The sequence below is a fragment of the Phyllostomus discolor genome, chromosome 2, assembly GCF_004126475.2.
Source record: "Phyllostomus discolor isolate MPI-MPIP mPhyDis1 chromosome 2, mPhyDis1.pri.v3, whole genome shotgun sequence".
NCBI classification, from domain to species: domain Eukaryota; kingdom Metazoa; phylum Chordata; class Mammalia; order Chiroptera; family Phyllostomidae; genus Phyllostomus; species Phyllostomus discolor.
In genome coordinates this window covers 123,710,653-123,725,184 of record NC_040904.2, presented here as the reverse complement: position 1 = coordinate 123,725,184, position 14,532 = coordinate 123,710,653, and the positions used below count along the sequence as shown (strand labels likewise).

Genomic DNA, 14,532 nt, shown 5'->3' with positions numbered 1-14,532 from the left:
AAATAGTAATAATTATTTTTGGAGTAGTGTTTTATTTGATTTGAATGAAACTTGGTTCTAAAAGTATCATTTAGGCAACTACGCACATGTATTTGAAGGGAATTCCATTTATCATTTGTAAAAATCTCACATTCTTAGGTGGATGCTCTTCGATTGCGTTTGGAAGAGAAGGAAACCATGCTGAACAAGAAGACAAAACAAATTCAGGATATGGCTGAGGAGAAAGGAACACAAGCTGGTGAGATACATGACCTCAAGGACATGCTGGATGTGAAGGAGCGGAAGGTGAACGTTCTTCAGAAGAAGGTAAGCGCAGGGGTTCTGTGTTCATCTGGCACACATCTTATACATGTACCACTGAGTTATACATACATGTTGTCAGAATGTCTTTCCATTTCTCTGTATATTTTTGTGGTCAGTACTTGAAACTGTTACTGCAGTAGGAAAATGTTTAAAACTGCTCTGCATATTCAGGTTTTTAAATTATTAAGTCAACTCCATTCGTATCTTCACTAGTATTTTGCATGAAATACTGAAAAGTATTTATTTCTGAAAAGTGCCTCGTAAACTGCCAAGTTGTTTACATTGACATTCTTCTGCTTCTGTATTGGAACTGTAATGACACGCATTAGTATTGTACCTGGACTTGCGATGGTTACAACTTACCTACATGATTAACAACACTATGGTTTTGAATGGAAAATATGCTATTATAATTAACATAGTGTACATGTGTTAAGGAAAGGAAGAATTTCTTTTTATCTTAGTCGTTATTGGAAAGAGGCTAATTTTGGAATAAATAAGAAAAGTACTAATTATTTTTCCTTTTTTAGCTTAATTAACGCATGCCCTTCAGGTAACATAGTGGACACTGGTAGTTATTATTCATCTACATTGAGATGATACGATAGATTAGAAATATTTGACATTGTCCTAGTTTATTTTTAACTTCTAACAATAGCCAAAGAATAAAACTTTTTTCTAAACCTCAAGATCAGCTTTTCTTTTATGTACAGAGGACCATGTCCTATATTTATCCTATTTTATATTAGTTTGGTTTCCATTTACTTTCTATAAGCAAACATAAAAATTTGATCACTTTAAATATCAGTTGAATATATCTTGTTAGTTGATGCTGATTTGTTTTAAATTTTTATGCACATGTGTATCTCGCCATTTTCTCCCAGCTGCTTTCTTTTGCTTACCTGTTTCTTATATATTCTTCCAGAAACAGTCTAACTGTGCTAAGAAATATTCTCTTTTATGTTTACCTGTTTTTGCTTTTTTCCAGAAACATTTTATGTATAATTTGTATAGAGCAAAAATGTTTCTTTTAACACACATGTTACCATACCTTATTGCCTGTTCCTTTGCTTTTTTTTCTGTTAATATATTTTGGAACTCCTTCCAAGGGCTTCCCACTGCTGCTGATAGCACTGTATTGCTGTACTATGTGTTTAACAGGGTTTCTACCAGGGATATTAGGTTTGCTTAAAATTTCTGCTTTTACCTAAAGTGATGCTGCGTTTAAAAAGCATTATACATATTTAGCGTAGACATATGTGGAGTATATTTATAGGTAGATTCCTTGAAGTAGAATTCTTGGGTGAAAGGACATGTGTTTGTAATGTTGGTGGATTTTGCCAAGTAACAAGTATATTTGTTAGAACCCAAAAGCTGTTTGGAAGTGATACATATCTTATTTTTAACTAGGTAAACATTTTTTTTAAAGTTTTTAACTGTGACTGAAGGTTAGAAATTAGAATTAAAACTTATTGTCCTGAAATAATCATAGTTTCCAAAAATAGAATGGCAGTGCTAATACTAGCCACTTTATATCTGTAATCTTGTTTAATCCATCCATTGGTTTGGCAGTGTCTTTAGATGTTGATTGCTGTATCTCAAATCAGAGGCTGAATTTTTAGGCCATGACACATAGTAAGAAATATATTTTACATGTGGCTCAGTGGACACATTCATCTGTATCCACATGTAGTATAGATCTTTAGGGGATATAACTGAACCTTTCATGAAATATACTTTAACTTTAGGAAAATACTCAACTGTTTTTTACCATTTCTTAAAGGAATTAAAAAAATGCTAGCCCTGACCCATTAAATAATTTCAGTACTCACTAATGAAACACTTTTACATCTTGGCATCCTATCCCCCATGCTTCCCTGTTCCTATCACCAAAACAAAAAGAAATTCAAAACAAACTTCAGACATAATTTGTACAAATTTGTTTACCTTTTAAAAAGTGATATCTTCATAGTTTGATACAAGGTTGGTCTTACTTCAAAATGCAGCTTTTCCCATTACAACACTTTCCCTGTATTTGATGGCCATAGCATTAAAGCATTGTTTTAAATTAACTTTTTAATGTATTTATTGTTTATTAAGGTGAAATTCACATATAACAGAGTAAATCATCTTAAAGTATACAGTTCAGAAGCTTTCAGTGTACTGCTGCCACTTCTATCTAGTTTCAATACTTTTTATTTTTCTTTTTAAAATTAATTAAAAAAAATTAAAATTAGAGTTGACATTCACTATTATATTAGGCTCAGGAGTATGACATAGCGGTTAGGTGATTCCCCCAGTAAGTCTAGTTCCCACCTGACACCACACATAGTTATCACAATATTATTGACTATATCCTGTGTTGTGTACTTCACTTCCCTGCAACTACTTTATTTGTACTTCTTAATCCTTTCACCTTTTTCACCCAGCCCCAACCGTCCCTCCATCTGACAACCACCAGTTTGTTCTTTGTATCTATTGGTTTGTTTCTGTTTTGTTTATTTTGTTTTTTAGAGTCCACATATAAGTGAAATCATATGGAATTTTTTATTTTTCTGTCTGACTTATTTCACTAAGCATAATTCCCTCTAGGTCCATCCATGTTGTCACAAGTGGCAAGATTTCATAGTTTTTAATGGCTGAGTAATACTCCATTGTATGTGTACCTCATCTTCATTATCTAGTAATCTATTGACGGACACTTAGGTTATATCCATATTTTGGCTATTGTAAATAGTGGGAAGCATGTGTCTTTTTGAATTAGTGTCTTGAATTTCTTTTGGATACATACTGCAAAGTGGGATTGCTGGTTCATATGGTAGTTCTATTTTTAAATTTTTTATGAACCTGCATACTGTTTCCCATAGTGGCCATATCAATTTGCAATCTTACTAATAATGAATGAAGGTTCCCTTTTCCCATATCTTTGCAGGACTTGTTGTTTGTTGATTTATTGGTGATAGGTATTTTGACAGGTGTGAGGAGGTACCTCATTGTGGTTTTCATTTGCATGTCTTTGATCATTAGTGATATTGAGCATCTTTTCATATGTCCGTCGATCATCTCTATATTCTCTTTGGAGCAGTGTCTACTTAGATCCTCTTCCCATTTTAAAATTGGATTGCTTGTTTTTTTGACGTTGTATATGTTTTTTGTTGATTTTGGATATTCTTATCAGATGTATCAAATGTAAATACGTTCTTCCATTCAGTAGGCTGTCTTTTTGTTTTGTTGATGGTTTCCTTTGCTGTGCAAAAACTTATTAGTTTGATATAGTCCCATGTGTCTACTTTTTCTTTTATTTACTGTGCCTGAGGAGATATATCAGAAAAAATATTGCTAAGAGAGAATATCAGAGATTTTATCATCTATGTTTTCTTCTAGGAGTTTTATGGTTTTAAGTCTTAAAAGTCTTTAATCCACTTTGAGTTCATTGCTGTACTGTGTGGGCAAACGTATGTTTATAGTTGTGAGTAGGAGAGTTTATTCTTTGTATTATTTATTAATTTGTATTTTTCCATATGAACAACTATAAACCTACTTTGCCAGTACCTTATATGGTATAAGAAGGTGGTCTAGTTTTATTTTTTTGTATGTATCCATTTTTTCCCAGCACCACTTATTGAATAGACTGTTTTTACCCCATTGTATATTCTTGCCTCCTTTGTCAAATAATTGACCTTATAAGCTTATTTTGTGGACTTATTTCTGGGATCTTTATCCTGTTGCATTGATCTATGTGTCTTTTATGCCAGTACCATGCTGTTTTGATACTATACCTTGCAGTGTAGTTTGACATCAGGTGGTGTGATTATCTTCAGCCTTGTTCTTCTCCCTCAAGATTGCTTTGGCTGTGGGGATATTTTGTGATTCCATATAAATTTGAGGATTTTTTTCCTAGTTCTGTGAAAGATACCATTGGTATTTTAATAGGGATTTCACTGAATCTGTATATTACTTTAAGTAGTAAGGACATTTTAAGGATATTGATTCTTTCTGTCTATGAACATGGTGTATACTTTTCATCAGTTTGAACACATCCTGCCAGCCGCTTCTGGCCTGTAAAATTTGTGTTGAGAAATTATCTGACAGTCTTATGGGAACTCCTTTGCAGGTAAATATCTTTCTTTTGGTGCTTTTTACGTTCCTTCTTTGTCTTTAACTTTTGGCATTTTAAATATGCCGTGTCTTGGTATGGGTTTCTTTGGCTTTATTTTGGTTGGCTTTCTCTGTGTTTCCTGGCTTCTTATATGTTTATTTCTTTCACCAGATTAGGTAAATTTTCAGTCATTATATCTTCAAATAGGTGTTTAGTCCATTGCTCGCTTGCTCTCCTTGTTCTGGTTCCCCTGTGATGTGAGTGTTGGTGTGTTTGATGTTGTCCCATAGGTCCTTTAAACCTGTCCTCAGTTTTTTGAGGGGGATTCTTGTTTTGTTTTTGCTGTTCCAAATGGGTGTTTTCTGCTACTTCATCTTTCTAATTGCCCATTTGATCCTCTGCTTTTTCTAATCTGCTGTTGTTTCCATCTAATGTATTCTTCATTTTGGTTTTTGTATTCTTTATTTTTGACTGGTTTCTTTTTTTGCTTTATCTATATAAGTGCTCACTGAATTCATCTGTTTTTTTCCTAAGGTCACTGAGCATCCTTATAAACAGTATTTTAACCTTTATAAATGTAAGATTGCTTGCCTCCATTTTAGTTCTTTTCCTAGAGTTTTGTTCTGTTCTTTCATTTGAGACATGTTTCTTTGTCCCTCCATTTGGCTTCTTCCCTGTGTTTGCTTCTATTAATTAAGCAGATTTGCTGTGTCTCCCGGTGTTGGCAGAGTGGCCTTACGGTGCAGTCTTCCTGGTCACCTGAGCCGGGTTCTCCAGAGTTGTCTTTTTCACAGGTTGTGTGTGCCTTTCTGTTGTAGTTGAGCCTTGGTTGCCGTTGGCACGTCAGTAAATGGGATTGACCTGGCTGTGAGGAGTGGCCGTGACTACAGTGGACATGTTGTATGCAGTGGGGTTCACTGTAGTAGGTCCCTGGTGCCTGCTGAGTTCATCCTTTGGCTTTCTCATTTGGAACTAATTGAGTGGTACTCTAGTTTGGTCTGAAGTCTGTCACTGGGCATGTTGGTTCTGGGGTCCCTGGGGAGGGGCTTTGGTATAGGTTAGCTGCTGGCTATCCCCAGCCCAGGGCCACCTGGAAAGAGCTACAAAGTGATGTGTAGTTGGCAGCTGCCTGTGCTCAACTTGGAATCTCATGGAAGATACTGTGCTGTGAACTGAGGTCAGTTGACATTAGTGCCTGGCTTAGGGCTTCTTAGCAAGAGGTGTAGGGCACACCAAAGCCAGCTGTTGCTTGTATGATATATTAAAAAAGTCCACAGTGTGGGCTGAGGCCAACAACTTGTGTGGAAGAGCCACTGAAAGAGATTCAGGCAAGTGCGTGATTGGGGTGGGGTGGAGTTTCAGGGAATCACCAGGGTGGGGCAAGGGCGGTGTTAGCCATGTTAATGTAGGTTCAGATTTGACTGCTGGTTGTGTATGGGGTAGAGCTCAGCAAAGGAACAGACTCTCTGTTTTGTGTATTCACAGCTGTATATCTACTTTTGCCTACCACTGTGTTGCACAGAAAATTCAGTTCCTCCCCATATGTTTCTGGTACTTTGTGAGTGGCTGTTTCTTTCCTAGAGCCCCGGGTGAGTGTGTATATATGTGAGGGAGTCTGTGTTCCAGTCCTTTAAGAGGAAGCCTGGGTCTATAGCAGCCCTCCTTCTCACCCAGACACATTTTCCACTGATTTTTTAAAAATATATTTTATTGATTATGCTATTACAGTTGTCCCATTTCTCCCCTTCATTCCCCTCCACCCTGCACACTCCCTCCCACCCACATTCCCCCCCTTTAGTTCATGTCCATGTGTCATAAGTTCTTTAGTTTCTACATTTCCCATACTATTCTTGCCCTCCCCCTGTCTATTTTCTACCTACCATCTATGCTATTTATTCTCCATACCTTCCCCCCCCCCCCCACACTCCCCTGTTGCTAACCCTCCATGTAATCTCCATTTCTGCGGTTCTGTTCCTGTTCTAGTTGTTTGCTTAGTTTGCTTTTGTTTTAGGTGTGGTTGTTAATAACTATGAGTTTGCTGTCTTTTTACTGTTCGTATTTTTTATCTTATTTTCTTAGATAAGTCCTTTTAACATTTCCTATAATAAGGGCTTGGTGATGATGACTCCTTTAACTTGACCTTATCTGAGAAGCACTTTATCTGCTCTTCCATTCTAAATGAAAGCTTTGCTGGATAGAGTAATCTTGGATGTAGGTCCTTGTCTTTCATGACTTGGAATACTTCTTTCCAGCCCCTTCTTGCCTGCAAGGTTCCTTTTGAGGAATCAGCTGACAGTCTGATGGGAACTCCTTTGTAGGTAACTGTCCCCTTATCTCTTGCTGTTTCTAGAATTCTCTCCTTCATTTTAATGTTGGGTAATGTAATTATGATGTGCCTTGGTGTATTTCTCCTTGGGTCCAACTTCTTTGGGACTCTCTTAGCTTCCTGGACTTCCTGGAAGTCTATTTCCTTTGCCAGATGGGGGAAGTTCTCCTTTATTATTTGTTCAAATAACTTTTCCACTTGTTGCTCTTCCTCTTCTCCTTCTGGTACCCCTATAATTGGGATGTTGGAACGTTTAAAGTTGTCCTGGAGGTTCCTAAGCCTCTCCTCATTTTTTTGACGTATTGTTTCTTCATTCTTTTCTGTTTGGTTGTTTCTTTCTTCCTTCTGCTCCACTCCATTGATTTGAGTCCCAGTTTTCTTCCCATCACTGTTGGTTCCCTGTGCATTTTCCTTCATTTCACTTAGCATAGCCTTCATTTTTTTCATCTAATTTGTGACCAAAATCAACCAATTCTGTGAGCATCCTGATCACCAGTGCTTTGAACTGTGCATCTGATAGGTTGGGCATCTCTTGGTCTCTTGAAAGTATTGGCTCTGCAACTTTAATCTGTTCTTCCTTTTGAGCCATTTTTTTGCGGGGAGGGAGTCTGGTTGCACCTGTTACGTAGTGAGGGGCGGAGCCTTAGGTGTTCACCCTGGTGGAGCTACCCAGTTGCTGGGTTGTGATGCTGTATGTAGGGGTGGTGTCAGAGAGGGAACAGTGGCACCTGCTCTGCTCTAGGTTGGATATCAGCCCCCTCTGCTGCTTCCCACAAGCAAATTGGGTCCTTCTGGTGCTGGTTCCCAGGTGGGTGGGCTTGTGTATGTTCTAGAACCCTGTGAGTCTCTCCCAACAAAATTTCCTGTGAGGCTGGGAGTCTCTTCTGGCACCTCAACCCCCCCAGGTGTTTTCAATCAGTGCTTTTAGTCTTTATTTCCCGGCGCCGGGGCCCTGGGTTGCGTGGTCTGTCTTGCTGCCCATTTTCACCTGGTTTATCTGTGCATGAATGTGTGACTGTGGACAGCCAGCTGCCTTGTGTGCCTCACTGGGTCTGTTGGTTGCCTCCCCATGCCTGCACATGGGGTCTGCCAGCCGCCACCTGTTCCCGTGTGCCCGGGTCTGCCAGCCACCGCTTTTTCCTGCTGAGACCCCTCTCTGCTGGCCACCAACTCTGCCCCTCTTACTGGTCTGGATGAGTGGTTATTGGGACTTCTGTACAGTTTAATTTTCTATCTGTTCTGGTTGTTCTTTTGTTTCTAAAGTTTCGTTGTCCTTAATTTTGGTTGTGCGAGGAGGCAGTGTGTCCACCTACGCCTCCATTTTGCCTGGAAGTCAGTTTCCACTGATTTTTACAGGCAGGTATTGTGGGGACTCTTCCCGTACTGGTAGTCAGATCTGGGGTACCCCATGTGGGGCTGGGACCCGTCACTCCCCAGGGGGTAACTCCTTAGCCAGGACATCCTTTCTAATTCCTGACTACCACATGTGGGTGTGGGATCAGCTTGTTTTGTGTCTTCACCCCTCTGCCAGTCTCGACATGACTTCTTTTTTATATCCTTGGTTAATTGTTCTGTTTAGCTAGTCTTTAGGTGGTTTTCAAGGTGGTTGTTCTCTAATTTAGATGTAATTTCGATGTCATGGTAGAAGGCATGCACCTACTTCACCATCTTTTTAAAAAAATATTTTATATATTTTTAAAGAGAGGGGAAGGGAGGGAGAATGAGAAGGTGAGGAACATAGATGTGAGAGAGGAACATTGAATGGTTACCTCTCATGTGTGTCCTGACTGGGGACCAAACCCGACACTCTGGTGTGCATCCTGACTGGGAACTGAATTGACGACTGTTTTATGGGACGATTCTCAGTCAACCGAGGCACACAGGCAAGGGCTGTACTCTGCCAGTTTCACCAGAAGTTGGTGTTAAAGCTTCTTGACACTAGAACATACGAATGTTGTGTTATTCTTTGTCCTCTGTCTTTTGCAGGAGGCAGTGGAAGGCCTGTGTGTTTGCTCTTTCTAGTATGCTACACAACCTCACTGATTTGTCATTTCACATGCTCTGATTTGTCTTCATATAGTTAAATAGGTATAACACAGCTACTTTCAAAACTGGTGTAGGTTATTACTGATTTTCTTTAGATATTTACCTCTGTGCCTGCCATTTTTAGTTTTTAGAGACTTTATGTTCTGTCCACATATTTTGTCATATAAACTGCTGTACTGAGATGAGCAGAATCAACATTTCTGATGTATTTTTTGGACCATTGTTTGGGGATTAAATAGAAGTAGCCTATACTTCTAGATTCACATAAAATCAAAGGAACAGTGATTGTAGACAGTTTATGGTTCTCAAAAGAGCTCTAATTATTTACATTATGGCTTTCTTTTCTTGAGCTGCAGATATACTCTTGCTCCAGGATACTGTTAGCAAACTTGATTTTCATGTGGTTGGCAAACAAGGGAAAGTAGTTGAGTGTGGTGTTTCTTATAGAGCCTGGGGTTGTGGGAGTAGGGTGAGCTGTGGTGAATTGGGCTGTGGTGACGCGACGGTGGCTCCAGAAGGCCATGCAGAAGACCATGTGCAACATGGACAGGATGGAGAAGACAAACACATGTGGAGTGGTTAGTGTGGAAGATTTGGCAGAAGAGCAGCAGGGTGGACATGCAGATGAAGACGGCCCGAACAATGGTGACCATGGAGGACAATTTCTGGCATTTATTGTACTACCTGGCATGGGTCATGGCTCAGTACTTGTTTAGAGCAGTGATGCAGTGATGCAGCGATGCAGGTTGAGGGCCATGCAGCACATAGATGCCAGAACACAGTTAGATGTCAGATAGGATTTGACCGAATTTCTAGGCGTGGATACTGCTGGTATATGTGATGCTGACGGATGTGACCAAGATAAAACTCAAGAGGTTGGTTATGGCCAGAGAGGCAATGAGATAATTGGCTGGAGTGTGGAACTTACTGGTAAGGAAGATGGTGGTAAGCCCAAAGGCATTGGGGAAGACCATGGTCAGTGTGGTTATCCAAAGAACCCCTGCAAGAGAGATCTTAAGGTTCCGGATCACAAGCTTCTGGGGCTCTGAGCATTCAGGATCTGTTGCAGGCCTCCAGGTAAAGGCCTTCCACTGACTGGTTTGGTGGGGGAATTCTAGATGGCTTTACCACACTCGTAGCTACTTCTTTCATAGTTGTCTTTCCGAAAGAGTGTGGTCACCCTCCATTTCACACTGGTGAGGGCATATATATCATATGAACAGACCAAGAGATGCTCCGACTTGACTAGGGAAAGAGCATCAAGGAGACTCTCAGGAAGGTTTTTCTTAAATCAGATGAATCCTGAGATTTGTCAGTATTCTGGAATGCTAAGAGCACATGCTGAATTTGTTTGATAGTTATCAGGTTGTCACAGTCATGTGAATAAATCTCTGCAAATTCTTCCTTTTGACATTTTGGCTCTTTCCAAAGCTTGAGACTCTTATTTTTTGATGATATATTCAGAATTGCCCCATTCCATTCTGAGAAGAATCTGGATTTCAGGTTGCCTTCTGTGAGCTTCTAATACTAGAGTACCTGTTGATTCAGAGAAGCAGTTCAGTCAACAGCTCACACTGTTTCCCAGATTAATCTCAACACACAGTTAGGTGTTTATTTTGGTTCCTTTCCACTGGCCATTTTTGATCCCCAAAAGATAAACATTCCAGTTTCCATGCCTTGAAGAATGCCTGAGCTTGGATAAGGGATCCAAAATATGGATTAGTGTGAGTTTACCAAGAGCAGCATTTGTTCAGGAGTTTCTTCTCTGGCCGAGCTAGTGGCTGTGGTGTCGGACTTACCCTTTTGGATCCTACTTCTTACCTCCTGTTTCTGTCCAGCCTCAACTAGGATTCCCAGCTAAACTCCTCTGGGATCTTTCCTCATCTGTACCTTTGAGGTCTCCCATATTGCTTTGCTATTAAATTAATAGATTTTATTTGTACAACAGTTTTCAGGTTTTAGAGAAATAGAACACAAAGTACAGACAGTTTTCATGTACCGTATTTTGCTGTGCATAATATGCTCCCATGTTTTAGTAACACCCATATATAATGTACATCCTTATTTTTCCCTAAAAAATTAGGGCAAAAAGTGTGTATTATGTATGGCAAAATATGACAGTCCCTCCTTTCTGACCACAGTTTTCCCTATTATGTATTATTAACATCTTGTATTCTTGTGGTACATTTGTTAAAATTAATGAATCAATATTGGTATAGTATTATTTTTTTAAAAAATAAGTGTACACTTTTAAAAACATCGTATTTATTTACTTTTGAGAGAGAGAGGAAGGGAGAGAGAAAAAGAGGGAGAGAAACATTAGTGTGTGAGACATATATTGATCAGTTTGCCTCTCATATGCCTCCAAATGTGGACCTGGCTTGCAACCCAGGTATGTGCCCTGATTGGGAATCAAACTGACAACCTTTCAGTTCACAATCTAACACTCAATCCACTGAGCCACACCAGCCAGGGCTTGATACATTATTATTAAAGCCCATAGTTTACATTAGGTTTCAGCCTTTATCTTGTATATTCTGTGGTTTTTGCTGAATGTACAGGGTGGGGCAGAAGTAAGGGAATAGTTGTGCATTCATAAAACAGTTTATTCTTACATTATTATTTATTAATTATTGTATTATTTTCCATACAAACAATTGTAAAGCTACCTTTGCCCCACCCCACATAATGACATGGATCCACCATTATACAGTTTTACTGGATTAAAATCCAGTACAGTTTTACTGTATTAAAATCTCCCGTGCTCCACCTATTCATATTTCTCTACTCCTGGCTTTCACTGATCTTTTTACTGTCTCTATAGTTCTGCCTTTACCAGAATGTCATGTGGTTGGAATTACACAGTATGTATCTGTTTTAAGACTAGCTTCTTTTACTTACTATATGCATTTAAAATTCCTCCATTTTATTTTGTGGCTTGATAGCTCCCTTTTTATCTCTGAGTAATATTTCATTGTCTGGATGTACTACAGTTTGTTTACATAATTAACTGAAGAAAGGCATCTTTTTTTTCCAGTTTTTATTTATTATGAATGAAGCTGCTGTATATGTTCACATGCAGGATTTTGTGTGGACATAAGTTTTCAATTCCTTTGGAACACGACAGCTGGATATATGTTTAGCTTGTAAGAAACTCACTATATTGCTTCTTATCTGGGGAATTTGAAACACTTAGCTCTGCAAAACATGTTATATAACTTGAGTTTTGGCTTGCTTTCAAATTTTGGGTTATTCCTGCTGTAGACTGTTGCTATAACTTTGCTACTGACTTTTGATATGCCAGCAGTTATTTTTACTAGAAAAAATAATCCTCAACTTTCTTTGGGAGAGAGAGTTGTACCACCATTCTAAAACTTTGGCCTCTATATTAGTTTTTGAATTATTTCTTCCAGTTCTGTGAAATATGTCATTGGAATATTGATTGGAATTGCATTGAATCAATAGATTGCTTTGGCCTGTGATTTCTTTGGCCTGTGTGGACATTTTAATGATGTTAATTCTTCCTATCCATGAACACAGTATGTGCATCCACTTACTTGTATCTTCTTCAGTTTCCCTCTCTGGTGTCTTATAATTTTCTGAGTACAGCTCAGGTTTGGTTTATTCCTAGGTATTTTATTCTTTTTGAAGCAATTGTGAAAGGGATTGTTTTCTTAATTTTCCTTTCTGTTAGTTCATTATTGGCATATAAAAATGTAACTGATTTCTGATTATTAATTTTGTATCCTGCTACTTTGCTGAGTTCATTTATCAGTTCTAGTAGTTTCTTGGTGGAATCTTTGGGGTTCTCTATGTAGTGTCATATCATCTACAAATAAACACAGTTTTACTTCTTCCTTTCCAATTTGGATGCCTTTAATCTTGTCTCCTTATCTGATTGCCATGGCTAGGAGTTCCAGTACTATGGTGAACAAAAGAGGTGAAAGCAGACATGCTTGTCTTCTTCCTGGTCTTAAGGGAAAAGTGTGTAGTTTTTGCCCATTGAGTATGATGCTGGCAGTGGGTTTCTTGGACGTGGCCTTTATTATGTGTAGGTGTTGTGCCTCTATTCCACTTTGCTGAGAATTTTATCATAAATGGGTCCTGGATTTTATCAAATGCTTTTTCTGCATGTATCGATATGATCATGTGGTTTTTATCCTTGATTTTGTTTATATTTTGAATCACATTTATTGACTTGTGAATATTGTGTCATCCTTGTATTCCTGGAATAAATCCCACTTGATCACAGTGTATGATCTTGTTGATGCATTGCTGTATTTGGTTTGTTAATATGTTGTTGAAGATTTTAGCATCTGTATTCATCAGGAATATTGGCCTATAATTTTATTTCTTTGTAGTGTCTTTATCTGGTTTTGGAATTAGGATAATGCTGACTTTGTAAAATGAACTTGGGAGCCATCCCTTTTCTTGAATTTTATGAAATAGTTTGAGAAGGAGAGGTGTTTGTTCTTCTTTGTATGTTTGGTAAAATTCATGTCTGAAGCCATCTGGTCCAGGGCTTTTGTTTGTTGGGAGTTTTTTGATTACTACTTCAATTTCACTAGGTGTAATCTCTGTATTCAGATTCTCATATTCTTCCTAATTCAATTATGAAAGATTGTATGTTTCTATGTTTAACATTTGTTTAAAATTTTTTATTTTTTTAAATTATATTTTATTGATTATGCTATTATAGTTGTCCCAATTTTTCCTTCTTTAACTCCTCCACCAAGCATACCACATATTCCCTTGGAGACATCTGCACACCATTGTTCATGCCCATGGGTCATGCGTAAAAATTCTTTGGTGACTCTTATTTCCTGTACTGTACTTCACATCCCCATGGCTATTCTATAACTACATATTTGTACCTCTTTTTTTAAAAAAATTAATTTATTTATTTTTAAAGAGAGGGGAAGGGAAGGAGAAAAAGAAGGAGAAAAACATCAGTGAGTGGTTGCCTCTTGTGTGCCCTCTACTTGGGGCATGACCTCACCCACAACCCAGGCATGTGCCCTGACTGGGAATGTAACTAGTAATCCTTTGGTCCGCAGGCCGTTGCTCAAATCCACTGAGCCACAACTGCCAGGGCCATTTGTACTTCTTAATCCCCTCACCTCTTCACCCATTCCCTCGCACCCCTTCCATCTGGCAACCATCAAAATGCTCTCTGTATCCATGATTCTGGGTCTCCTTCTTGTTTGCTTAGTTTGTTTATTGAGATTCAATTGTTGATAGGTATGTATTTATTGCTTTTTTATTTTTAGTTTTGATATTCTTTCTCATTTTAAATAAGTCCCTGTAGCATTTCATTTTTTAAAAATATATTTATTGATTACACTGCTACAGTTGCTGCATTTCCCCCTTTTATTTCCCTCCACCCTACATATTCCCTCCCACTCACATTCCCCCCTCCCCTTAGTTCATGTCCATCGGTCATACATATAAGTTCTTTGGCTTCTACATTTCCTATACTGTTCTTAACCTCCCCCTGTCTATTTTGTACCTAGCATTTATGCTTATTCCTTTTTCCCCTTTCTCACCTTCCCCCACTGATAACCCTCCATGTGATCTCCATTTCTCTGATTCGGTTCCTGTTCTAGTTATTTGCTTAGTTTTTGTTTCTGTGTTTGTTTGTTTGCTTGTTTGTTTTTAGGTTTGGTTTTTGATAGTTGTGTCTGTGGTCATTTTGCTGTTCATAGTTTTGATTTTCTTCTTTTCTTAGATAAGTCCCTTTAACATTTCTTATAATTAG

At 38.4% G+C, this 14,532-nt stretch overlaps 1 protein-coding gene and 1 long non-coding RNA gene across 10 annotated transcripts in view; both read left to right on the top strand.

Moving 5' to 3' along the window:
- ERC1 (ELKS/RAB6-interacting/CAST family member 1) overlaps window positions 1-14,532 on the top strand; it is a 557,388-nt gene that overhangs the window by 163,305 nt on the left and 379,551 nt on the right. For all 9 annotated transcript variants that reach the window (XM_028531610.2, XM_036018479.1, XM_036018478.1 and 6 more), the window contains one exon: window positions 139-306. In XM_028531610.2, coding sequence (XP_028387411.1) covers window positions 139-306 — 168 coding nt within the window. The remainder of the gene's footprint in view (window positions 1-138; window positions 307-14,532) is intronic.
- On the top strand, window positions 11,128-13,874 carry LOC118498963. The gene is made up of 2 exons (XR_004901455.1): window positions 11,128-11,166; window positions 13,785-13,874. It is a non-coding gene; the product is annotated as an uncharacterized LOC118498963 (long non-coding RNA).